This window comes from Equus przewalskii, chromosome 6 (assembly GCF_037783145.1).
Source record: "Equus przewalskii isolate Varuska chromosome 6, EquPr2, whole genome shotgun sequence".
Taxonomy (NCBI): Eukaryota; Metazoa; Chordata; class Mammalia; order Perissodactyla; family Equidae; genus Equus; species Equus przewalskii.
The window spans coordinates 51,865,830-51,893,309 of record NC_091836.1 but is presented as its reverse complement, the minus strand read 5'-3'; the positions used below and the strand labels follow the sequence as shown (position 1 = coordinate 51,893,309).

Genomic DNA, 27,480 nt, shown 5'->3' with positions numbered 1-27,480 from the left:
TTATAAGAAAAGCAGAATACATCTTCATTCCTGTATTAGCCACTTTTTAATATGATAAATTGGCTTTCAGCATTATCTAAAGATGAACACTATGTCTTCATGAACTAATTTTAAATGTATTTGATATATTTCAATACATTGAAGTTGTTATTCAGATTGATTCTCCAATTGTCCTATCTTTGGCCAGTGAAAGCCTCCTCAAATTGCCTCCTGAGTCCTTCTGAAATGAAACTAGCACTCTCATATCTCCCTTAAATTTGGCATGAAAGATGGTCTATGTCTGTCAATGCCTTGGTCTTGAGTCCCCTGTGTTCCCATGATCCCACAGTGTTTACTGTCTGACAACACCAAAACAGGGTACACCTGCAGGACCTGAGATCAGTCAAGACTAGAGAATGCTGCCTGACCAAAGGAAGGCTTGTGTGAATCTGTCATGCATTAGACGTGTGTATATGTGAACGATTTTAACAGACACTGGGCACAGGTCTTCTGCTCCACAGAGTCACTTAGGAACCCAGGCTGATAGGGGCTCCACAGTCTTACAGTTGTATCATTTGGAACATATGGCATTTTTAGTCACAAATGTGGTGGATTTAAAATGTGTCCACAAATTCTTTGATACTTTCCATTAAGGAAAGATAAGTATGCTGGGAAAATATGATGATGCAATTTTCTCTTTATTATCTGAAGGCTAAAATGTCCCCCTTGGAAACTAGAGTGAAGCATTTATTTACCATAACAGAATAGTGTGAGAGATAATATATAAGGAACCTTAAGCAAATAAAATAACAATATTTGTGTGACATCCTCAGAGTCCTAGAGAGAAAGTATCTCTTAATTAGCTACTCCTGATATCCAGGCCACTTAACAAAGGCCCCAGAATGGTGGATGAAGAGACAGAAGTGAAATAGAATCAAATATGCTCTGATAATTATACTTTCAGGATAATGATGGGACTTACAACAATAAATGCAAAACGTTTGTCATAGTACATGCAAATAGTAAAATGTTAGTACTTTTTTATCTGATTATCTTTATGTGTGGGAGAGAAAATAAGACACTCAGTTTTGGAAGTTCCTTACATTTTCCTCACAGGTAATTTCTTACACAAATATACATGACCTTTTCTGCTTAATAGTCTTTGACCACATGAATGGAGGTTAAAAAAAGGAGGGATAATTAACTGCAAAAACATTCAAATATTAATGGGAGTCATTACAGTTAATCTCCATGCATACATTAATAGTCTGGATAGATCTGTTTGCCTTTTTTTTACTTCCTTCATAGGTATCTCATCAGTGTCTTTCACTCCCATCATTTTTCCTTTCTTCTTGCAGTTTCTGAGAATGAAAATTAATCAGTCTTTATCCATCAGTAGAGGTCCCTCCCTCTATTTTTGTCTTGACCCATGTCTTTCATTTGTACCATAGACAATATAAAAAAATTTTCAAAAGTTCTCATCACAAGAAAGAAAAATGTGTAACTATGAGTGGTGATGGATGTCAACTAAACTTATTCTGTCATTTTGCAATATATACATATATCAAATCATTGTGTTGCATACTGTTGTACACTGAAAACTAATACAATATATCAATTATGCCTCAATTTTAAAAAAGAGAGAAAGAAAACGTAGAGTAAGCCACAGATCGGATCCTCCCTCCTATTATTACTGGTTCAGCCACCTCGGTCCCTGGTTCAGGTGAGAAGTCCTGTGAGGACCAACTCACGGCCAGCTCCAGGCCACTCCTATCCCCTCTGGCTTATTCTGATTCTTGAGAAATTGGGAGATCCTGGAACTCCCAAAAGCGGGAGTAAAAGATTGGTGTGTCCAAGCATCTGCTACTGTTCTTATGAATTAATGAGTTAAAGTCATTTCTGTAATGGTGTCTCAGTCAAATAAATCATTGATTCACATGTGCACTGATTCCACCTAATCCAAGCCCTTTGCTTCACAAATTGAAGCTCTGTGCAGCAAGTTGACTGTTTCCCGGAGAAAGACAAGAGATCTTGATAATGTCAAGCATATATGGGTAAGACTTGAACTCAGACAATCCTGGGTTCAATCGTGATTCCTCTAATTGTGACATGAATCTGTGATGTGGGAAGGTCCCTGAAATTCCCTGAACAGATAGAATTCTCTCATTTTTCTAATGGGAAGTACTGTTAAAAAGTGTACAGAGGTACTGCAGGAATGAGAAATGAATAGATGGAAAGCATCAAGCACAGCACTCAGCACATAGGGCCCTGCATTGATTTCCATCATTTTTGGTTTTAGCTGTGGACAAGTCTTGATGCCTAGAAGGAAATTTGAAGGTGAGACTGAGTGAAAGAGGAAGCAGGGGAAAAGGAGAGAGGACACTCCAAGAACAATGTCCCAGCGGTGAGAAAGGAGGGATGTGCTCAAATCCCACTGGGAGCCCTCTTAGTATAATGAAGTAGAGGAGGAAATAACCCAAATAAACATCAGGATGAGAATAGATAACAAAACTTAAGGCATAGCTATGTTATGCCACATTATTCTAATGCTATTTTATACTATTTTAAGACTATTTCATCATCCTTAATTTTTTAAATATTCATCATAATTTCTTTAAATATTCAAAACTAAAACACTTATATTAGTTCTAGGGGTATAAAATTAAAGTAAAAAATTATTAAAGGGGAAAGGCAACAAATACAATGACAGCTACAGCAAGGTGAAATTTATGTAAATTTAAAATGATTAACTGTTGTTTATTTTTTATTTACTTTTGCTCAGGAAGATTCACCCTGAGCTAACATCTGTGCCAATCTTCCTCTATTTTGTATGCAGGTCACCACCACAGCATGGCTTGACAAGTGGTGTATTTCCGCACCCAGGATCTGAACCTGCGAACCTGGGCTGCTGAAGCAGAGCACGCCAAACTTAACCACGAGGCCATGGGGCCAGGCCCCAACTATCATTTTTGGTTTGTTTCTTTGTTTGGTTCTGGTAAGGAAGATTCATCGTGAGCTAGCATCCATTGCCAATCCTCCTCTTTTTTTTTTGCTTGAGGAAGATTCGCCCTGAGCTAATATTTGTGCCAATATTTCCCTACTTTGTATGTAGGATGCCTCCACAGCATGCCTGATGAGTAGTATGTCCACACTTGGGATCCAAACCCACAAACTGAGGCCACTGAAGTGGAGCATGAATAAATTTAACCACTTGGCCATGAGGCAGGCCTCTACTGTTTATTTTTATGTTTTAAAAGGTTATATTTTAAGCATCCCATAAAGTACAAAGAATGACAATAAATGGGGCTTAAACTCACCAGCCAGCATGATCAAATTCAAATATTGTGCCAAATTTACTTCACTTTTTCTTTTTCATAAAACAATGCAGATCTCCTTAAAGCCCCAGTGTGTTCTTGCATAATCAATACTGATCTTCCCTCACCAGGTGTTACCATGATACTGAACTTCACGTGGATCAGTCCTCTGGAGTGTTTTATATGAGTAATGATCTATCTATAAACATTCTGTTTATGTGATGTTACAGATTACATGTTCATATTTATTATACATGGTATAATACATATTTAATTTGGCAACTTTGTTTTTGGTTTCACACCATGTGTCTGAAATTTATCAAGATTAATACAAGCAGGTCAGGTTCATGAATCTTAACATAGTCTCACATCAATGGTCATTTGGGTTTGATATGATTTTCTTCTACAATAGAGAAGTATCTATAGAGATACATTCACATGCAATAATAGCGGTACACTAAGCATGGCAAATAATCATCAAATTCCAGAGTGGTAAAGCTCTGGGAAGGGAAGGAGAGAAATAGTAGTAAAGAGGACTTCATATGTATGTATAATACTTTATTTTAAAAGTCTGAAACTAATATGGCAAAGAGTCAGCATTAATCCAGAAGGCGGTTGTATGGCTGTTTTTCTGCTCACGGTGCTGTTCTGATGGTTTAAAATATTTCACGATGATTTGTTTTGGAGTTTTCAAAGAAACACTGGATAGCCAGACTAATGGGTCTCAGCCTCCTCTCCCAGAGTCCTCACAGAAAAGAAATAAGGGTGAGATTTGATTTGTCCTCGAAGGATGACATCTGTAACCAGGAATGGGAAAATTGAGAAGCCAAACTCACCTCACTCCAGCCCCACTCACTGCCAAAAAAATGAGAGAAATGAGAGAACTGTAGAATACCTGTTCAATTTCTGAAGGGGCTAATTCACGCTCAGGTGGGGAAAGAGTCCTTGGAATTAACAAGATAGAGTAGAAGCCAGAAATAATGAAAGCTGATTGCAAATTGGATGAAAGAGGGAAAGCAAATAGATCAAGAAGAGGGTCAAAAATTAGTTTGGAATCTCACTTATAACAATCCCACTGAACATTCTCTTACCTCTTTGTTGTCCTCTGGATAGGTTGGTTAAAAAAAAAAAAACAAACATCTGTTCAATTTCTCACAGAATTTATTGGGGGACCTCTGATTACCTTGGAGCCATCAGAGTAATTTACCTCTCCTCTGAATATTGAAGGATATAAATAGGAAATCTGTCCCCCAAAATGACAGATGGACCAAGCAAGGCAACTGGATTCCTCGCAAGAGGGATCATCTCAGGAAGGAGACTCAGGTGAGTGGCTTCCTGATCTGAGCAGGGCTGTTGAGTGGAGTGGTCATAGGTAGACTATTTGAAGTCTCTTTGGCTCTGGAGGCTCAATTTCCCAAGCTCCTCATTAGCCAAATTTGTACTGTCATTTCTTCCCCAAGTCAGTTCAAATCCTTAAGGAGCATAGCTCATAGAAAAGGAGAACTCCTGGATGGCTGACTCCTGACCTTGAGAAGACAGGTATATGTCATTCTCTTCCCATGTTTCCTCTCACTTCCAGGCAGGGAACCTCATCTTTGGATTTTTAGGTCTGACCTTAAGGGAACTGGTGGACTTCTCCTTAGACCAAGTGTCAGATTTCTGAGTCAGAAATTATCACTAGAAGACTAGAGAACCTGAGTGGTATAATCCCCCACAGGACCAGAGACTCAGGGATGCAGAGAATGTATCATGAGTCCATCTCCACAAAGTCACTGCAAGAAATATTTATCTTTTCTTAATTAAAGTCCCTTCATGAATGAGGTTAGGCCTATTGTAGGAAAGAGGGAGCACAGAAACCAATTTACTAGTTACCTAGGCAGGTTTTTGGAGGTTGCCTCAAAAAAAAGACATTCGAAACAACAATCTTAAGCAGATCACCAAAAAACTACAAACTGTAAAGGAAGCAATTGATAAATTGTTGGCATTAATATTGGGAAACTCTGAAGGATATACAAGAACTCTCTGTACTATTATTTCAAACGTTTGCAAGTGTAAAAGTAGTTCAATAAAAAGTTAAAAATTTTAAACACAAAAGTTAAACACAAAAGTACTACATACTCATCAAAATGGCCAAAATGAAAAAAAACAATGTGAAATATTGGCAAGATAGTAGGAATGTAAATTAGTGCCACTTTGGAAAATTAGTTGATTTAGTATTGAACATATGTGACCATATGTATTCCTTATGCCCCAGAAATTGTACTCCTAAATATTTACTCAACAAAAACAAAGTTGAGCAAAAACGCCAGGCACAAATGTTACATATGATTAGGTAAAAGAATGCATATAACTCTGCAAATATACTAAAATCATTGAATTTTCCACTTCAAATTAGTGACCTTTCTGGTATGTAAATTATCTCTCAATAAAACTGTTAAAAATGCATGATTCCATACAGTACCTACATTCTGGTAGTAGGAATCAGGGTGATTAGTGATTGAAAGGGACCATTAAAGGATGATTCTTGGGTGGTGATAATATTTGTTTTCCTGACCAATGTGTGTAGCAAATATAGATGTGTTCTACCTTGTAAAACTTCATGGAGTTGTACACTAGTTTTAGATATCTTAAATGCAAACAAGAGAGTGTGCTGTAAAAAGTACAGAATTTCAAGGAGGACTTAACCATCCACAATCCTGGTGGGAAGATTCATTACGGACCTTGTGTTAGGAAATGATAGATTAAGAGACATGAAATGTATAAGTACATAAATCATTTCTAAGCACAACTTAAGGACTAGACTAGGAGTTCACTGGAAGCTATTCTACATGGATGTCATTAGGAGTTTTATCCAGCATGAGTTTTCTCATGATGCCTAAGGGATACGAGTTTACTGAAAGCTTGCCCACAGACATTACATTTATAGGGTTTTTCTCCAGTGTGTACTCTCTTGTGCACAGTAAGATTACTCCTTACACTGAAGGTTTTCCCACATTGATCGCACTCATAGGGTTTCTCTCCAGTGTGAGTTCGTATGTGTATTGTAAGGGATACACGCCTCCTAAAGGCTTTTCCACACTCACTACACTTAAAGGGTTTCTTTTCTCTGGTATGACATTTCATATGTCTCCTGTGACATAAGAGACCACTGAAGACTTTCCCACATTCCTTACATTCATATTCTTTCATTCTCATGTGAATTTTCTTGTGCAAAATCAGGAAAGATTTTATCCTGAAGGCTTTTCCACATTGATTACACAAAAAGGGTTTTTCTCCAGTATGAATTCTCACATGTTCTTTAAGGCATGAGCGATCCCTGAAGGCTTTCCCACAGTCATTGCACTTACAGGGTTTCTCTCCAGTATGGATTTTCTTGTGCACAATAAGATTAGAGCTCATTCTAAAAGTTTTTCCACATTGATCACACATGTAAGGTTTCTCTCCGGTATGTATCCTCAGGTGTGTCTTTAGGGATGACTGACTACTTAGTTCTTTTCCACAGTGACTACATTTAAAGGATTTCTCTCCAGTGTGGATTCTCTCATGTCTTCTAAGGTATGGGAGAATACTGAAGGTTTTCCCACAATCATCACATGTATAGGGTTTCTTTCCAGTATGTATTGCCTTGTGCACAGTCAGCGCAGAGCTCCTACTGTAGGTTTTGCTGCACTGATTACATTTGTAGGGTTTTTCTTTTGAATGAATTCCTTGATGTTGTCTGAGAAGTGAGCTATCCCTGAAAGTTTTTCCACAGTCACGGCATTCATAGGGCTTCTCCCCAGTATGAATTCTTTTGTGCCGTGTAAGGTAAGAGGTTGAGCTGTAGGTTTTCTCACATTGATTACATTTAAAACATTTTTCTCTAGTGTGGGTTCTCATGTGCAACTTCATGGATGAGTGGTTCTGTAATACTTTACCACATTGACTACATTGAAAGGATTTCTCCCTGTGAGTTTTTTTATGCTTCTTAAGGTCTAAGGTTGAAGTTAAGACTTCCCCACAGACACTGTAGTCACAGGATTTCTCTCTTGTATGTTGTCTCTTGCGCACAGCTACATAAGAGCTCTTGATGAAGGTATTTTCATCTTTCTTATATTCACAGGATTTTTCCCCATGAAGAATTTTGTCATGTGGCTTAAGATGTGAACAATCTGTGAGGGCTTTCCCAGAGTCAAGGCATTGATGGGGTTTCTCTCCAGGATGAATTCTCTGACTCTGAGTAATACTGGATTTCAAGCTCAAGGCTTCAACAATTTCACACCATTCAATGGATTTGCCTCCATGAGTTTGCTCCTTTTGATAAAAAATATTGAGTTATGATCATGAGTTATCATATTCATTATATTGATGGAGAATTTCCCTTCCCATAAATTCTGACATGTCTAACACTTTATTAGCATTAGAGTTTACTTAACATTTTCATAGTGAATGTGCAAAGTTTCTGAGTGAGTTTATCAGCTTGAATAAGCTGAATGCTATACCAAATAGCTCCATCGAAGTCTCTTCAACAGAGTTTTAACATACAATTGTCTTAGAGTGAACTATATTTTAAGCATTTAATATCTAATCTCCATTATGAAAATATTTACTTTGAGGATTCTCTGTAACCATTTTGTGTGCTAGGTTACAAGTTTCCTTCAAATTAATGATATTTAGAGAATCTCCCGCTTTCTGTTGGTCAAACAAACGTGGTATCACTTGCCTCAAATTACCCTAATAGTTCATGTGCTCCTTTTCTATCATATGGAATTCTGGACTTCTAATATGGAGGACAAGAAATTATCCCATGTGAACCTTACCTCCCTCTTGACACTGAATGTTTCTTCCTCCAAAATATCTTGTTTATGTTGTGATTGTTTAGTTTGAAGGAGAATCATCCCATCTGAACAGATTGGGGAAAATAAGTTTTGGAAAAGACATGATGACAATATGTTGACAAAAGCAGTTAGAGCCCAAACCCAATCTGAAACAAATGGGAAACCTAACCAGGTGGCTAGAGTAGGAAATGGTAGGATGATGGTGACAAAGAAAGTGAGACTCAGGTGGATTTCTCTTCAAATATTTATGCTAAACTTGGGAAAACAATGTGAGAGAACCACGAATTCATGATCAAAGGAAGAATACTTACATGGTTTAGTATTTTGCGTAATACTAAAGAATGGTTCTTTCATGATTGAAAATTACATTGACAGGCAAAGGCTATTATATTTGTAAAATGGCAAGAATTAGACAATGATTCCAAATTTAAATATCATACAGAAAGATCTATCTTCCCCTCAGAGCATAGGAAAGTATGAAATGATAGGTAAAAAGTGAAAGAGTAGGGAAAGCTGACACTACACGAGGAAGCTCACACCAAATGGTCTCTGCTTTCTCCTTCAATTTAAAGAGTATTTTTTAAAGTTTTCTGTTTAACATTTCATAATGTACCTCCTCCTCACCCCAACCAGATCTGGTAGGCAAAACATTCATATATGGCTGGCACTCACCTGAACAGGTGTCTTGGTGAATTCTTCTCTCTACTGTCTCCATTTCACCCTTTTGCTCCATCTGGGTGATCAGGGTGGGTTTTCTCAGTTGATGTCCTACAATGGGGAGCAATAAATGTGAGAGAACCATTTGGTGTACACAACAACTGCCACAAACTATAGCAACACCTTGGTCTTTGAGGTTCTGAAGATAGGCAAGAGTGACTTTAGGAGCAGCAAAATGACAACAAATTGCTAATCGACAAAACAAAAGTAAAGCCTGTGGGAGTGTGAAAGATGACATGAGTGGAGTCATATTAAAATAGAGGCAGAACAGCCATTTCGGAGGAATTGCCTTGCATGTCTTGTTTTCCACATCTCCCAAACTGGACCAAACCACCAACATTCTAAGAAGTCAGTAAGGACAAGAGCACTCTGTCCTTAAAAATTGATGAAATTTGACTTTGCAGATGACTGAATCTCAAACCAACCAATGAAGTATAAATCTAGCCTTTTGCGTGAAGACAGAATCTCAAGCCAATCTATGAAACACAAATGTAGCCTTACTCATCTGGCACCAATGAACTCTTCTTTAATACAGCCTATCTCATCCTCTTCCCTTTTTCCTATAAAAACCCTGAGCCCCTCTCTCCTGTTATCGAGACACCATTTGGGTTTCTACCTGAATTGGTGCTCCCTGCATTGCAATTCTTTGACCCAAGGAAATGTTTTGCCTCTTAAACTGGTTTCTGTTTTTGTAGGTTGACTTTGTTTTGAAGCAGATGAACTTCCAGAATGACAGAATGAGGACACTGGTTAACCCATCCTCCCACTAAAACAACAAATGATGGGTAAAACAACCAGAATCAATCATTCCTGAACTCTGGAGATAAACCAAAGCCATAGAACAAATGGAAAATTGTCTATCCAAGAGAAATTACTGAGACTTCATAAGAGATCAGGATCTGTGACACTTTAACTTGAGATTATTCCCATCACTCTTTCCTCACCAGCTCTGTGGCATGGTAACTAAAAACTAGCAGCCTTGGAGTCAACAGAGAGGTCTTATCTCTTTTGCAGATCTTTTAAAAAAAAGTCTCCAGAGCATGTTCAATATTTTATTGCTAAACTTGCAGCTCCCTAGAAAATCTCTCTTCTCATCATGTTGCAGCTATTTGATTTGACTCAGATAAGTTCCTACCCCAAGGCACTACCAAAAAATAGCAATCTGCTAGAAACATAGCTAAATGCTTATGGGTATGATTTCACTCAGGGCAAACAAGAGATTGGCTGGGAATTTGAATGAAAAACAAGAAGATCTAGACAATGATAGCAATCTTTGAAAATCTCCAACAAATTCCCAAGGATCTAAAAGTCTGTGTGCATGAACAAGGCTGTGCACATGCCCAGGAAAGATTTATGAAGGGCTAAGTCCTAAGGCACTCAGCTTCGGCTGACTTGTAGACTCTGTCCAAGCCGGAAGTGAAAGCTAAACCTTATAAGTTGCCTGAAGCTTAAAGGCAGGAATTCTCACATAGATCTCCTTGGCAAGGGGTGGGAGAGATATAGGCAAGGCATTTAAGAAAACTCTTTACCAATCATTGGTGGACTAGCAAATTATAATGATCAGGTAGTGACTCCTAGGAAGCAGGCTTAAAAATAAAAACAAGGACTTAAGAAAAAAAAAGCTAGCAGAAAACTGTGGCTGAATGCTGCAGGAAATACAGAATTTGCAGCATTTATCTAGGGAAGTCACTAAACAAATAAACACCAACAAGAAAACAAAAATTGGCAACAATAAACCTTTATGGCAGAGGGATCAAATACCAAAGTTGTCAAAATACATTATCTAAAATGTCCTGTTTTCAACAAAAAAAATAGGACACATGCAAAGACACAGGACAGTATACCATATATACAGGGGAAGAAAGGCAACCATCAGAAAATGTTCCTAAAGTGACCCAGATTTTGGATTTAGTAGACAAAGATTTAAAATCATCTATTAGGGGCTGGCCTGGTGGCATAGTGGTTAAGTTTGTGTGCTCTGCTTTGGCAACCCAGGTTCTCAGGTTTGGATCCTGGGCTCAGACCTACACACTGCTCATCAGTCCATGCTGTGGTGGCATCCCACATACAAAATAGAGGAAGATGGGCACACAGATTAGCTCAGGAACAATCTTCCACAAGTGAAAAGTAAAATAAAATAAAATGAGGGGCTGGCCCCGTGGCCGAGTGGTTAAGTTCGTGCGCTCCGCTGCAGGTGGCCCAGTGTTTCGTTAGTTCGAATCCTGGGCGCGGACATGGCACTGCTCATCAGACCACGCTGAGGCAGCGTCCCACATGCCACAACTAGAAGAACCCACAACGAAGAATACACAACTATGTACCGGGGGGGCTTTGGGGAGAAAAAGGAAAAAATAAAATCTTTAAAAAAATAAAATAAAATAAAATAAAATGATCTATTATAATGGACAAAGACTGAAAACTTTTCCCCAAACATTAGGAACAAAAAAAGAATGTCCACTCTGGTCATCTCTATTCAAAATTATACTGGAAATTCTAGCCAGGCAATTAGGCAAGGAAAAAGAAATAAAAGCCATCTATTTTGGAACGAAGAAAAATTATCTCTATTCACAGAAATCTGAAGGCATCCACAAAAAACTATTAGAACTAATAACCAAGTTCAACAAAGTTGCAATGTACAAGATTGCACACAAAATATCAATGGTATTTCCATACACTAGCAATGAGCATACTGAAAATGAAGTTAAGAAAACAATTCAATTGACAATAGCATAGGAAAAAACCTCAGGAATAAATTTAACAGAAGAAGTGTAAGAGTTGGATGTTAAAAATTATAAAACAGGGGCCAGCTTGGTGGCACAGTGGTTAAGTGCGCAGGTTCTGCTTCAGCTGCCTGGGGTTCACTAGTTGGGATCCCGGGTGCGCACATGGCACCGCTTGGCAGGCCATGCTGTGATAGGTGTCTCACATATAAAGTGGAGGAACATGGGCATGGATGTTAGCTCAGGGCAAGTCTACCTCAGCAAAAAGAGGAGGATTGGCAACAGTTAGCTCAGGGCCAATCTTCCTCAAAATATATATATATATAAAACAGTGTTGACAGAATTTAAAGACCTCAATAAATGGAAAGACAGCCTTTGTTCATGGATTGGAAAACAATATTATTAAGATGGCACTATTACCCAAATTCATCTACAGATTCCATGTGACCTTAAACAACGTCTCACCTGGATTCTTTGCAGAAACTGACAAGCTAACCCTAAAATTCACATGAAAATGCAAAAGATCCAGAATAGTCAAAACAAATTGAAAAAGAAAAACAAAGTTGGAGAGCTCACACTTCCCAATTTCAAAACTTACTACACAAAGCTACAGCAATTAACAGCAAGTAACAGCATGCCTAAGGATAGACATATAAGCCATTGGAATAGAATTGAGCATCCAGAAAAAAATACGTAATTTGACTTTATGAAAATTACAAACTTTTATGATATAAGTTACCATCAAGAAAGTGAAAAAGCAGCACAGAATGAGAGAAAATATTTGCAAATCATATATCCAACAAAAGATTTGTATGCCAAATATATAAAGAACATTTACAACAAAGTAGGAAAAAAAGGCAATCCGATTTTTAAGTGGGCAAAGGATTTAAATGGACATTTCTCCAAAGAAGATATACAAATGGCCAATAAACACATGAAAAGTTGCTCAACATCATTAATCATTAGGGAAATGCAAATAAAACCACAATGAAGTACCATTTCACAGCCACTAGAATAGCTATAATTAAAAAGACAGGCAGGGGCCAGCCAGGTGGCATGGTGGTTAACTTCCCGTGCTCCACTTTGGTGGCCCAGGGTTCACCGGTTCAAATCCTGGGTGTGGACCTATGCACTGCTTATCAAGCCATGCTGTGGCAGGCATCCCACATATAAAAAAAAAAATAGAGGAAGATGGGCACAGATGTTAGCTCAGGGCCTATCATCCTCAGCAAAAAGAGGAGGATTGGCAGTGGATTTTAGCTCATCCACTTGAGGAGCTTTCTTCCTCAAAAAGAGATAATCTTCCCCCCCCCCCCCCCAAAAAAAAGACAGGCAATAAGTGTTGGTAAGAATGTGGAGAATTTGGAATTTCATGCATTGCTGGTGGGAACGTAAAATGATACAGTTGGTTTGGAAAACAGTTTGGCAGTTCCTCAAAATATTAAGCATAGAATTACCAAACAACTCAGTAATTCCACACCTAGGCATATACCTAAGGTAATGAAAACACATGTCCACACAAAAACTTGTACGTTAATGTTTGCAGCAGCAATATTCATAATAGCAAACGTGTTAAAAACCCAACTGTCCTTCAACTGATGAATGGATAAACAAAATGTGGTACCAACTTAAGAGAATATGATTCAGCAATAAATAGGAATTAAATACTGATGTGTGCTACAACATGGATGAACCTTGAAAGCATTATGCTAAGCGGAAGGAGCCAATCACAAAAGACCACGTTATATGATTCCATTAAAAGAAGTGTTCAGAGCAGGCAAATCTATAGAAACGGAAAGTAGGGGCCAGCCCCTGTGGCCAAGTGGTTAAGTTTGTGCTCTGCTTCCACGGCACAGGGTTTTGCTGGTTCGAATCCTGGGCGCGGACACGGCACCGCTCGTCAGGCCATGCTGAGGTGGTGTCCTGCATGCCACAACTAGAAGGACCCACAACTAAAAATACACAACTATGTATGGGGGGGGGAAGAAAAAGGAAAAATAAAATACTTAAAAAAAAAGAAAATTGAGGAAAGGCAATGAAAATGTTCTGGAATTAGATAGTGGTGTTGCTTGCACAACTCTGTGAATATACTAAAAAAATTGTTTTGTATAATTTAAATGGGTAAATTATGATATGTGAATTATATCTCAATACAGCTATATTTTTTAAAGTAAAAATCTACAAAAAAACCTAGTCTGTACCACTAGGTGACTGGGGCTTACTCATCCCAGAAACCCACACACATGCTCAGTAAATACAGGAAGGGATTGTGTCAGCCTTACCCAGGGAAGCCAAGTTTTTGTAGTTCTCCAGCATCACATCTTTGTACAGTTTTCTCTGAGATGGATTCAGCAATGCCCACTCCTCCTGGGTAAAGTCCATGGCCACATCCTCAAAGGTTATTAGGTTCTAAAATACCAACACATTCTGTCTCAACCAGCAACCAAACCCATCAATGCTGCCGGGAAGAGGGTCGTGGGTGGTAGCACTAGGGATGAAAGACCTGTTTCATAGTAATTTCAAGATTCTGAGGACTCTGTTCATTTAACTCAGGAACCATTTCTCAGAATCTTCCCTTCTCTATTCCTGCTCGCTCTTTAAATGATCTCATCCAGTCTCAAGAATTTAAAGCATCTCTAACATATGATGAAATGTCTCTCTCCACTTCTAGCCTGAGGCCTTTTACCGTTTTACTTTCTTCTATCTCCAGGATCCAACACAGGCCTGAACACATTGCAAGCATGAGAGAAATACTTGCTAAGTGAATAAATTATTTCCCACAGAGTGATCATCCATTTTTTGAGGCTCCGACAATCTTATATCTTTCTTTTACTTTCCCTAACAGCACTAAGTAGGAAGGATGCCTAAAAAAATTGTAAATAGTAGGGTGGTGGAAGAATTCTGTTGGAAGTCCCTGAACCACCATTGGAAGTCTCAAGATGCAGGTTGGGTGGTGTTAGAAGGAGACGCATTCACCACAGGGGACAGGAATGTATTTTAGAAGAAAGAAAAAAGATCTTGACTCACTTGTAACCCAGAGTGGAAGTTTTCCACCTCTGTAATCCTCTCATGGGCACAGCCAGGGTCCTTAATAGGCAGAGCTAAGAGGAGAGGGTGACATAAGAGTCTAGGCAGATCCAATACTGTAACATTCACAAGCCTAAAAAAATTGCCCAACATCAATTCAGTCACACATACACACACACAATGAATATTAGCCAGAGCAACCTGCCCCATCCAGAGCCATAAAATAGGTTGCCTTGATACCCATGGTGAATGGACATATAGTCACAATTTTCTTAGCAATGACATTGAAATTCAGAAAGGTGGACTTACTATCTTTCCCAACTTCAGGAAACAAATCGATTGGATAATGACATGCCATTCATAAATTTTCTTTCCCCTCTCTGCCATGCACATTTGTGCTTCCTCCAAAATTGCAAAAGGCTTTGAGTCAGACATGAGCAAATTCTGGGGCTCCAAGGGTCCATGGAGCTACACACTCACCTCCTCTCATTTCAGCCCTTCTTTCCCATCCTTCTCTGTGGCTATTCAGCTCCCTTCCTTTGTGCCCACTTTAAGGTGGAGAGATCACCTAATCATAGTGAAGTGTATCCACCTTAGGAACTCACCAAACATACCGGACAGAAGTGTGGCTGCCATTTTGCAAGTCTGTGAGTAATATGCCCAGACAGCAACTAGGAGGACCAGGATGCTCCTTTTCTTGCTACTATGGTCCACACCAAGCAGGGCTCTGAAATACATATTAACAAGAGAGTTCACAGGCTTTCCATCTCTCCTTTGCGTTGAGGACAATTCCATCGTAGTGCATCCAGTACGTATCCCTTTCAGATTCAAGCTGTCTTTCATCCTGGGGCTTTGGTTTGCGTGCCATGTACAATCTCAAAGAAATATGGTAGACGTTCTTTACCTTCCCCATTCCTAATGTATATCCTCCACATATCAAACCACATAACCCACCACTTATCAAAAATCCCACCTCCACTGAGGCACTTCACTGGCTTCTTATCTGAATTGACACCACCACCGACTTATTGACACCAACACTGACAACCTGACTTATTAAAGTCATTGGCACCCGACTGTCATGCTTCATTTTGACTCCCAGGCCTGCCTCCATTCAAGATGATTCTATGTGCTTGGTCATAAACTAGCAAATATCACATGGCTTCCTCATTTCAGGCACATACTTTGAACTTATCATCACCCGAGGTTCTTCCCCTCTCCAAGGTAAAAAGACCAACATCCCACTCTGAACACAACTGCTATATTTCCACCCTATTCACTTTTTAACCTGTACTATATCTGCTCTCTTACCTCATAGAGGCCTCTATTCTGTCCATTCTTCCACTATATTGCTATTTATAATCCACATTTCCTTGGCACTACATAGAAAATGCCATGGCCCATCATTTCAATATGTTTTTCAAAACCTTAAATTCCTCTCTCTCTCTGTCCTATTATAACACCTGCCCTGGATAATTCCAACCATCTGCCTATCCTGCCTGGGTAATTCCTACCCAACCAGTTATATGTGAACCACTACAAATTTAAGCCCATCTACTCTAAATGAGCTCTCAACACTAAAAGGAAAGCAAAGTTCACCAGGCAATTTAATCTCGTTATCCAAAGACATTTTCAGAATTTCTCCAGGATTTTGAATCTCGTATGGTCTCAACATTCCCTTTTCAGTAACGAATGATCTTCCATCTTCCTTCACAGAGAAATGATTAACAATGATGAGAAGGATTTCTTAGCTCTTGCCACTAATTCAAAAGTCATCCCACAACATCATGGTTTCTTTTTTCTTTCACTTTGCAAACAAGAAGTCTGCATTCTTATCTAAAGCCGATATGTCCTACTTTGCTCTGCCAATGTTTTCTATCTTTGGCACTACTGATATTTGGAGCTGGATACTTCTTTGTTATGGGGGCACCATCCTGTGCAGCATCTTTGTAATCTACCCACTAGATGTCAGTAGTATCTCCTCTAGGTGTAAAATAAAAAACATCTCCAAGTATTGCCAGATGTCCCCTGGGGGCAAAGTTGCCCCTGTTAGGAACCACTAGTCTAATCCTTTCCTATCTTCTCAAAAAGCTTGCTTTTATTAGCTCTTTATTAGTTCTTCCTTTCCATCACCATCAGCTTCTACCCCACTATACTTATCCCTTTAACATCAAAACATAATCGAATACCTCCCATTTTGAAACAAATTCATGCCTTGGGCCCCACTTAGCTCTCCAGCTACTGCTCAATCTCTGTGCCTCTTTATCTTCAGCTTCTTCAAAGAGTAATCTACCCTCACACTCTCCCCATTTCCTCACCTCTCAATATATTCCAACCTGGTTTTCATCCCACCACCACTTCACTGACAGTACTCTGCCAAAATTGCCAAGGATTTAAGAGAATTAATCCAGTGAATGCATTTCTGTCTTTGACTTAGTTGGTCTCTCAGGAAAATTTTATCCTTAGTGTCTTCTAGAAATGATTCTCTTCCCTGGGCTTTTGAGACCACCATCTCCGGGTTGTCATATTACTTCTCTAGCCACTCTCTTTCAGGCTCCTTGGAAAGCTCCTCTCCCACTGTTGACTGTCCCCCAGGCTCAGTCCTGGCCCCTATTTCTTGCCTTATTTTGTGCATTCTATATTTATCCTTTCGCTTGAACTTAATTCCCGTCTCTATGCTTGTAACACCCAAATCTCCAGTTTGGGATCTCAAGTTTAAGCGTAAGATCCATATATCATGGTGTCTTTTCAAAGACAGCCATCTAAAATTTTCATAGGCACCTCTGATGAAACTTAGGGAACTTATCATCTCCTCCCAAAAAACTGTTTTATTTCAAACATTTGCACTCTCAGTAAGGAGTATTAGTGCTGTAGGTATTCAAGGCAGGCAGAAGGGATCATTGGTATCACACCCCTCCCTTCACTGCCACCCCACAGCTATAATTAATCGAAAGTGATGATTGTTTGACAAGGCTTTCTCCCCTCCTGTGGACTGCAATCTATTAAAACCTAATAGAATCCTTGACTCTCTCCAGCAGCCCACAGCAGCAATTGAAATTTTAATATAGGCACATTCTCTCCCCCATTCCCAAAAGGCAGCGGCAATCACTTGAAACGAACACTATTCCTCGCTAGGCTCCTCTACTCTACCCCACATCACAAATCTATTGAAACTCAGAGTAACCCGAACCACGCCCTTCTCTCAACATCCAAATCCAATCAATTATTCAACTGCTTTCTCCAGAGAAAATCTCCCCAACTACTGAACTCTCCCCCCTCCCCTGCCACATGGATAAATCTTCCTCTTTGTTATTTTTCTGCCCATTTAAATGTCATTTCCTCAGAATCACCTTTATTGTGAGCCCCATATCCAATATAAAGCCAGCCGCCTCTTATTTTATTAAGAGCTCTCTCTATTCTTCCTATGTAGACCTCGTCACTATTTGTAACTATATACTTAGTTCTCCGCTTAATCATGTTCTTTCTCTTCCTCTAGATTGCAACGTCCAAAAGTACAACAGCGTGGTCTTTTTTTATTAAAACCCTATACCCAGTCACTAGCACATTGCTAGCCACATGGTAAGTGTCCAATACTCTGGGTGAAGACATTAACAAGTCACCAAAGCATCAATTCCACCTTCCATCTGTCCCCCAAATCATCATTTTGTACTACTTTGCAACCATCCAGAATCTAGATTCCCATCGCTCATTCCTGAACCTTACTACTAATCCTTAATCTTTTCTCCATTCAGCCCAGCTCCCTCCTCAAGGTGCAGCTTGCTCTGCTAAACACAAATCTAATCACGTTACACCCCTGCACCCAAAGGCTTCCCACCTGCCTTGGAATTGAGTCCTTAACTTGCTTTCAAGGTTCCGAGTCAATTGGTCAGGGCTCTTGCAATTTAGTTCACCTTGATTTCAGCCATGTCCTGTCTCGCTCGGTTCCAGGAACACTCCAGGCACTTATTTGCTTCAGGGACTTTGCATGTGCAAAGCCCTCCTGCTAAAATGCGCTCCACCCACTCCTCCTTCCTGGCCCCATCACAGCCCAGCCCACTGCCCGGCTGTATCCTAATCATTTCTAAGGTTGACGCTTTAATAGCTTTTCTTTCCAAGAGGCTTTCTGAACCCTTAGACGGAGCCCTTTCCGACATGCTGTCATTTAAAATAACTCACAATCAGCTATTATTTACAACTAGGCTTAATAGCTGAACTGTAAACTCCAGGGGACCTGACCTTTATAAATTTTGTTTGCTGTTATACCCATGGGACTGAGCAAATTGTAACAAGCTCAGTGTAGGCATGTCATAAATATTTGTGGACTACTGACAGGCAACAAAATCTCACCCCAACAATTTGTTGGTGTGAACACACCAAATTATAAGGCATATATATATACTAAAACATATTATAATAAAAGATAAAAGCAATGAAGTTTATTAGTGAGTTTTTAAAATAAGATAAATCCTATTTAAGTAAACAAGGCATCAACGTCTGCAAGAGAATACCTTTTCGTAACCAAATTCACTGCATTTTAAACCAAACTGGATACGGAATTTGCCTTCATTATGTTTTATCTGGTTTGGGGGGAAGTAAATATTTACTTCATTAATACAACATGAGATCAAAATTCGTTCCACATAGAGTCAATCCAACTCTAATTTCAGAACATACCTTGATAACGTTTGCATTACTCTTTTTTAGAATGTCTTGACTTTCAAGCATTGGGGGCTGTAATATTAGCTGAGCTCTCTCGAAAAGAACAAAGCTGACCTTGATAGTGGAATGCATGATTAAAAGATAGTAAACGGCCCATCCTCATACTTTGTGAACAAAATCTACCCAACATAAATACTTGAAAAATTTCATTTCACAAGATATGCCAACCTCAAAGCACACCCTGATGCCCATAGTCAAGAGCAAACATTTTGCAGGTTAAAAATTCTCTTTCATGGGGCTGGCCCAGTGGCGTAGTGGTTAAGTTCACGTGCCCCACTTCAGTGGCTCGGGGTTCTCAGGTTTGGATCCTGGGAACAGACCTACACACTGCACATCAAACCATACTGTGGCAGCATCCCACATACAAAAAATAGAGGAAAATTGGCACAGATGTTAGCTCATGGCCAATCTTCCTCACACACACACACAAAATCTTACAAAGTGAAGGGCAGCTGGGAACCCCTGCCACAAGTTCTAGTCATTACTCACGAAAACACACAGAAATCCACAGGTCAGCGAGGTAAAAGTTTGGGCCAGGCTGATATTCACACACTTCTGAGTAACAGCATGCTTTCTGCCTGGAGAAACGCACAATCACTGATTTTTATCTACTGATACAATTGAAAGGACTAAAGGATTAAAAGACACACCCTGTTCTTCTTGATTAGATTTACAGTCAACTTTGTGTAGGATTTTTTTTTATTGCGGTAACATTGGTTTATAACATATAAATTTCAGGTATACATCATTCCATTTCCATTGCTGTGTGGATTACATCATGTTCACCACCCAAAGACTAATTACGATTCAAGTGTAGGATTATTGATAAACCAAATACACCCTGTTTACCCTAATCCCACTTTCTTGATATTTCCTAAATATCCAGAAAGATACAAGTATTTGGAAATTTCAGTAGAGTGGTTCCACTGCCTAGGAAAGTCTAAATTGTTGCATCTTTTTACAGGGCAATTATCATTCACTGAATAAATATTTCTTGAGTGCCTACTGTATACCAGGCACTATTCTAAATGCCAGGAATGTAAAAGAAACAACACTATGTACAGAAAAGTCAAATAAGGAAGAAAGCTCAAGCAAACAGCAAATGCCAGAAGAAAAGTAAATGGAAATGGGATAATGAATGATGGATGGTAGTTGAACACAGGCACTCTTTGAGGAGTTAATGTTCCAGCTGAGACCTTGACAAGGCTGATCAAACTTTGTGCTTGACATAACTTAGGCTGGATTGACTAGGACAGCTAGCCCCTGAATTTTATGCAAACTTCTAGCACTGTAACTTGTTTGCTCCACATCAGGCCCAGATCCCCGCCACTCCCTCATGTGCCTATCAACAAAGGAACATGTCCTGCCTCACCTTTCCTATTATTGCAATGTTTAATGCAGTTTGTTGAGTTTCAAGACACACCCCACCCCCACCATCCTCTACCCTCTGCCCCCTCTACCCAACCCCCCCCACCATCTCCTACTTCCGACCACTGCCACCATCCCCCACCCACACCCACACAGGAGTTTTTAGCATGCCCCTTCCTCTCTCTGCAGCCACCAGCTGCTGCATATTGAAGCTTTGTTCCTCAACTTCCCTGAGACGTTTCTGGCTAACACTTTGCACAACTTCCTGTTGCAGTAGTCCCCCTTAATAAAGTCTTTCCTTACTAACTTTCAAAGTGGCTTTTTTAAAAAAATTTTACAACCTGAATTACAAGAGCCAAGTATGGGAAGACGTGGGAGAAGAAGCTTCAGGAGAAAAATGTCAGAAATGCTGTACAAAGCCCTTAAGGCATGAATGAGCTTGGGGAGTTTGAAGAATAGAGAATCCCTCTAGGCGGTGAGCTGAAATCCACTCTGCAGAGCCTATCATGCAACTTCTTCCCAGCTCTGCCTTCAGCTACTGTCCACTGGTAGCTTGAAATTGACTGTGGTAAGAGAATCTACACCATAGAAATCAGCCAATGCTACAAATCAGACCTTTTACTAGCTTCCCACCAAACCATTGCTTCTAATCCTTGGTTCCTTCATCTCTATTATGGGTATAATAATGGCACCTAACTCATAGGTTGAAACAATTTCTTGGCTCATACCAGGAATATTTAGTCAGCTCCTGTTTGGGTTTAGCAGTATGTTAAGCCATAGTGAGCAAAAACTGACAAATCCTTGTTCTCTTAGACTTGTAGTTTACAGGGCAAAGTGGGCTTTCATCAAATAATTGCCAAAGTCCTGGATCTCAGTGCAGTTGTAGGTGAGTACCATCAATAAATGAAGGAGACCTCCAAACCAAGAACCCTACCCTGGGGTGAGCATCAGAGGAGGTTACCACAGCAGGTGTTCTTGAAGCAAAAATCTAGAAGCTGTAGAGAGACTATCATTAGTGTTCCCAAAATGGGATGCAGAGAGCATTTTAAAGACTACATATTTTTATATGTATGAGGAAATATATCACCAGCAAGAAACAACTTTGCTCAGGATTGGGCTGAGGGCTGAGTTAAATATGCGAGCTGATTAAGAGTTGTTTTCAAGTCCATGAGTATTGGTAACAATCATGAAGACAATCAGGAATGACTGATATTTGAGAAACCGCCTCCTAGAAAAATGAGTGGTGCTTGGTGAAGGGTGACTGTCACCGCTGTTGGATCTTGATCCTGGACTGAGAGCTTCAACTCTGGAACAGAACAGAGGCAGGAGAGAGGAAAAGGCATACGCTTATCCTCACTCAGACAATTAGCAAACCAGTACTTTACTACCTTCTGCTGCAGATTGGAATGAAGAGAACAATTTGACTAATGAAGAGCTTTGGAGATAAGGCCCCCAGGGCCAGAAAAAAATGTAAATATGTCAGCCTGTCCCCTATCAACATCTCACCCCTGCCAGACCAGAAAGAAGACACTTTGTTCCTTTTTAGAGAATGGGTCTTGTCCAGAAACTCCGCACTGGACTGTCTCCTTGAAATTCAAAAGGGTCAGTTTGTCTTCAAAATCCACATCCTAGGGAGAAACTCAGTTCTTGTGATCTTTTGTGGAGCCATCTGGAGATATAATCTCTCGTGAGTTGAGTTCAGGAGGAAAAGGGGCAATTTATTAATATTATTATTATTAAGCCCACCTGGTGGTAGTCCTAGATTAATTAAGTAGGACGTCTAAACCAATGGTTCTCAAAATGTTGTCCCCAGACCAGCAGCCAGGCCTGGGTTCATAGGTGTGCAACCTGGACTGTGGCAGAGGTTGCCACTCTTGGTTTCATGCTCAGCTGTCACTGTCTTAAAATTTTTGAACAAGGGGTCCCACATTTTCATTTTGCACTGGGACCCAAAAATTAGGCAGCCAACCCTGCCAGCAGTAGCATTACTTGGGAAGTTATTTGAAATGCACTTTCTGAGGCTGCCCTGGTGGCACAGTGGTTAAGTGTGCACGTTCCACTTCGGCGGCCTGAGCTTCACAGTTCAGATCCCCGGTGTGGACATGGCACCGCTTGGTAAGCCATGCTATAGTAGGCGTCCCACATATAAAGTAGAGGAAGATGGGTACGGATGTTAGCTCGGGGCCAGTCTTCCTCACCAAAAAAAAAGAGGAGGAATGGCAGCAGATGTTAGCTGAGGGCTAATCTTCCTCAAAAAAACAAAAAGAAAGAAAGAAATGCACTTTCTCAGGGCTCATCTAGACACGCCGAATCAGAGACTCTGGAGTGGCATCCAGCAAAGAAACACAGGTGGTCTCAGGTGACTCTGATGCATAGTCAAGATTACAAATGGCTGTCTAAAGACACCCCCGAGTTTTCATTAACTGTTTGGCATATTTCCAAGTCTCCTGGCACTAGATTTGCAATTGCTCCTGGCTCTGCTGACCCCTTTCTTTCACCCTAAAATTGCAGGGACCTAGTCCCTACTCAAAGGACTCAATACGTTCTAAAATTTTCTAAGGATTCCAGGCTATTCTGATGCACCAGGAATGGTAGGAGGGGACCTGTGCTGCTGAATCCTTACAGTGCTGGTTTTAGATCTCATCCTTTAATGGAGACACTGAGATTCAAGGGAAGGAGGTCAGGCTCCCCAGTCAACTCTCTCCTTGATGTGATGAAGGGTCCCAGCAGAATTTTCAAAATGGTCCTCCTTCCTCACAACTCACAGGTATTGTCCCATGAATGTTCCCTTTCTCTTCTCCCTCCTCCTCCTCCTTTATCTTCCTGCCATTCTTTCCTACCCCCATCAACATGCACCTCTCTAAGGAAGGAATCATGTCAATACCTCTTCTCAAGTCCTAGTAAAGTAACAATATGGACAATGAATGCAAACTCTGCATTGTACTATTTTTTTTCCCTTTTCAAGTATTTTCCTGGGATGTTGGTACTCTGTTTTCATTCCCATTACACAGAGGAGAAGCAAAAGCTCAAGCAGTTCAAAGATTTCCCTCCTTGGCTATCCACAGGGTTTGAATCCAGCTGTGGCTGATTCTGTACCATGCTATAGAAATTTCTATAGCAGTGGTTCTCAAAGTGTGCTCCCCTCACCAGTACAGTATTAGCACTGCCTGGGTACTTATTAGAAGTGCAAATTTTGGGGCCTGACCTCAGACCTAGTCAGTCAGAAACTTTTGGGCAGGACCTGAGTTTTAACAAACCTTTTGGGTGATTTCTGACGCACACTAAAGTTTGAGAGCCCTAGTGCTACAGTAATTGCTGTCTTCCTCGAGACTAACCAACCCATCAGTCTCTGTCTCTGTTTTGTCCCCTGGTTTGTGGGGCATGGAGGCTGGGTGTTGAAAGCTCTGTAATTCTCATTATCTTTTTAACTCCTGACCCTGGAGGTTTATTGTGGATGGTTCCTACCCCTTCATTCCTAAGAACAATTGATAAACACTTAAACACTTAGAGACCCACCTAATCAATCCATTCTGGTCTCTTTGCAAGGGTCCAAGGATCAGCCTTCCAGGATCCCAAAGTAGACTGAGGGGACAAGTTGGTAAGTATCTAAGACTTGCACATGCAGTGGATTCTTCCAGGAGACAACATTCACCCTGAGTCATTTCTGAGCTGGACTTGGATGTAATCCTACCAAGAACAAGAAGAGGTAAGGTCTGAGTCTCCATGAATGGTATTAAATTGTCCCTGATCTTCAGGATTCCTTGGCTGAGGGAAAAAGATGAGACAGAAGTGAGTTCCCTAAGAACATCCGTAAAATATGAGAAATGAGGGGTGACTGATTTCTCAAAGCACCATGAAGGACAGGAGCATGAGTAAAACAAATGTCTTCAACATTTTTTAGTAATTAATTAATTTTTCAATCATAGTAAAATATACATAACAAGATTTACCATTTTAACCATTTTTAAGTGTATAGTTCAGTGGCATTAACTACATTTCCATTGTTGTGTGACCATCACCATTGTCCATCTCCAGGACTCCGTTTTTTTTTTAAGTTTTTTTTCCCCCTTTTTCTCCCCAAAACCCCCTGGTACATAGTTGTATATTCTTAGTTGTGGGTCCTTCTAGTTGTGGCATGTGGGATGCCACCTCAGTGTGGCTCAATGAGTGGTGCCATGCCTGCGCCCAGGATTGAACAGACGAAACACTGTGCCGCCTGCAGTGGAGCACACGAACTTAACCACTCGGCCATGGGGATGGCCCCTCCAGGACTCTTTTGATCTTGCAAAACTGAAACTCTCACCCCATTAAACGTTAACTCTCCATTCCACCTCTCCCAGCCCCTGTAACCACTCTTCTGCTTTCTCTTCTATGAAGTTGACTTCTCTAGGGACTTCATATAAATAGATCATATAGTATTTCTCTTTTTGTGACCAGCTTATTTCTCTTCGCATGATGTCTTCAAGGTTCACCCATGTTGTGGCATGTGTCAGAATTTCCTTCCTTTTACGGTTGAGTAATATGTAATATTTCATTGTATGTATAGTCCACCTTTTGCTTATCCATTCATCTATCAAGGGACACTTGATTGTTTTCACCTTTTGGCTATTGTGACTAATGCTGCTATGAACATGAGTGTACAGACATCTCTTTGAGATCCTGCTTTCAATTCTTTTAGGTATACACCCAGAAGTAGAATTGCTGGATCATTTGGTAATTCTATTTTTAATTTTTTGAGAAATTTTTCAACATTTAACACAGAAAAATTGTAAAGTCTCTTTCTTGCATCTTTAAATTTTCCAAATGGGGGCCGGCCCGGTGGCACAGTGGTTAACTGCCCATGTTCCGCTTCTCGGTGGCCTGGGGTTCGCTGGTTCGGATCCCGGGTGCGGAATGGCACCACACTGTGGCAGGCGTCCCATATATAAAGTAGAGGAAGATGGGCATGGATGTTAGCTCAGGACAGTCTTCCTCAGCAGAAAGAGGAAGATTGGCAGCAGTTAGCTCAAGGCTAATCTTTCTCAAAAAAAAAAAATTTTCCAAATGTATACCCTCCATTCATGTTTCTAGAATAGTAACTGTTGAAACAGAAAACAGCCTGTGTATCAGAAAATTGAGGGGAAAGGAACATCCTAGACCAAGATCAATATTTTCTTTTCCATGTAGAGTACTACAACACTATATCGTTATTAATAAAAATAATAACAGCAGTAATTTTAACCAATATTTCTAGAGTATTCACTATGTCTCTAGCACTGAGACCTTTTCTTGTTTAATGCACGTAGGGTCTTATTCATTTGAAGGACACAAATGTCCTTTGAATTTTGCTCAACTTCTTTTCTCTCTCTTATGAATAGACTAATGCCCTTCTTCCCTTGCCTCATAAGCCATCACGAGTTCTGATCCTGTCAAGTGGCCTGAATGTTAGCTCTGGCTGCTTCAACAGTTCTCTCCCTCACTCCAGCTAGTGTGAGGACAGAGGAAAAGATACTCATTCATCTCCTTTGCTCTCTCAAGACACCATGCATTCCATCCTCCTTCCACTTCTGTTATGAATGTGTCCTTCCAAAACTCACATCCTGAGATAAATAGTTTAGTTTTGATTAGAGCAGGAAGTGACACAGTTTCTTCAATAATGCACTTACACACCAGCTCTTAGAATTATTCAGTCTTGAAGATTTCTTGCATCAACAATGATGTGGAGTGTTGGTTCATCACCCAATATGTAATTATTACAGGCGCCAGCTGATGGAGGAACTTCAATGCCAGAGTGAGGACTTGGGGGTTTAATGGGTAGAATGCCATTGAAATGTTCCACGCGGATGTGCCGGACCTTCACTGGCAACTTTGGGAAGATTGCTCTTCAAGGATGCACAGGGTTAAATGTACTCAAGAGTGCTTGGAGGGTGGAGAATAATTACAAAACCATTGCCATTTGGACATATCCTAGAAGGTGGCTACCAAGGAAAAATTAGTCAAAGGAAATATGCTATAAAATGGATCTTTCTGAGTTTCTACATATGGTCCACATATCTGGCTCTATGCTTCCCAGCAGCAAAAGAAATGAAAGAAACGTGATCATAAGAGAAAATAAAACAGTTGTTCAGAAAAAAGCTTTAGCTACTCTTGTTTTAAGAACCAGAGAGGAATTTCCCCTTTGGGTGTGACATTTCTACAATAGACACAAAAAGGAGATTCATTCAACCATTTCTTATGATGTCCTTCACTGTAGGCTGATGACGAATGACAAATCTCAGTTGCTCAAAAACAATTCTAGTGGCTGAAGAAATTCCTCCAAAATAGATGGGCCCAAGAGAGTGGTTCGATGTAATTGTGAAATAGGGAATATTTAAAGAAACGGTTGAATGTTGTTATTTTTCACATTAAGGCAGTAGAGAATATGAGATAATTTCCAGTGATACCTGAGATTTACAATTATGAGCAGATTCAGATAGTATAAAGTTAACTACAGAGTTAAGCTTCTCTGAGAAAATGAAGTCATCTAACCAGGCTTGATGCTTTATGAAGAAACTATTAGAATTTAATCCTAGATTTAAAAATGGCATGCAGGCATAATAGCTCTTAAAAAAAAAAATTGTGTTCATTTTTTAATTTCAGCATTAGAAAAATGTATGTTACATAGAAGTCACCCAAAAATTACTTGGGGAAGGAAGGAATGAGAAGAGGAACCTGAATAGAAGACATTTAAATATTACAGAACTGAAGGCATAGATGAAAGATTTCTGTCAAACAAGTGATGTCTGTGTGTCTGTTTTATTGTCACTCACGTCTCTACTTTCCAGCAGACTCATCAACAAC

The 27,480-nt window shown here is 40.0% G+C and overlaps 1 protein-coding gene across 1 annotated transcript; it reads right to left on the bottom strand.

The window, feature by feature from the left end:
- Window positions 1-6,041: 6,041 nt before the first annotated feature.
- LOC103561864 (zinc finger protein 431-like) lies at window positions 6,042-15,369 on the bottom strand. Its single transcript, XM_008536695.2, has 6 exons — window positions 15,189-15,369; window positions 14,575-14,648; window positions 13,830-13,956; window positions 8,783-8,878; window positions 8,093-8,175; window positions 6,042-7,586 (listed from the first exon to the last, which is right to left on the bottom strand). The coding sequence occupies exons 1-6, from the start codon at window positions 15,367-15,369 to the stop codon at window positions 6,141-6,143; spliced, it is 2,007 nt and encodes a 668-aa protein (XP_008534917.2). The 3' UTR covers window positions 6,042-6,140.
- Between the last annotated feature and the right edge of the window lie 12,111 nt (window positions 15,370-27,480).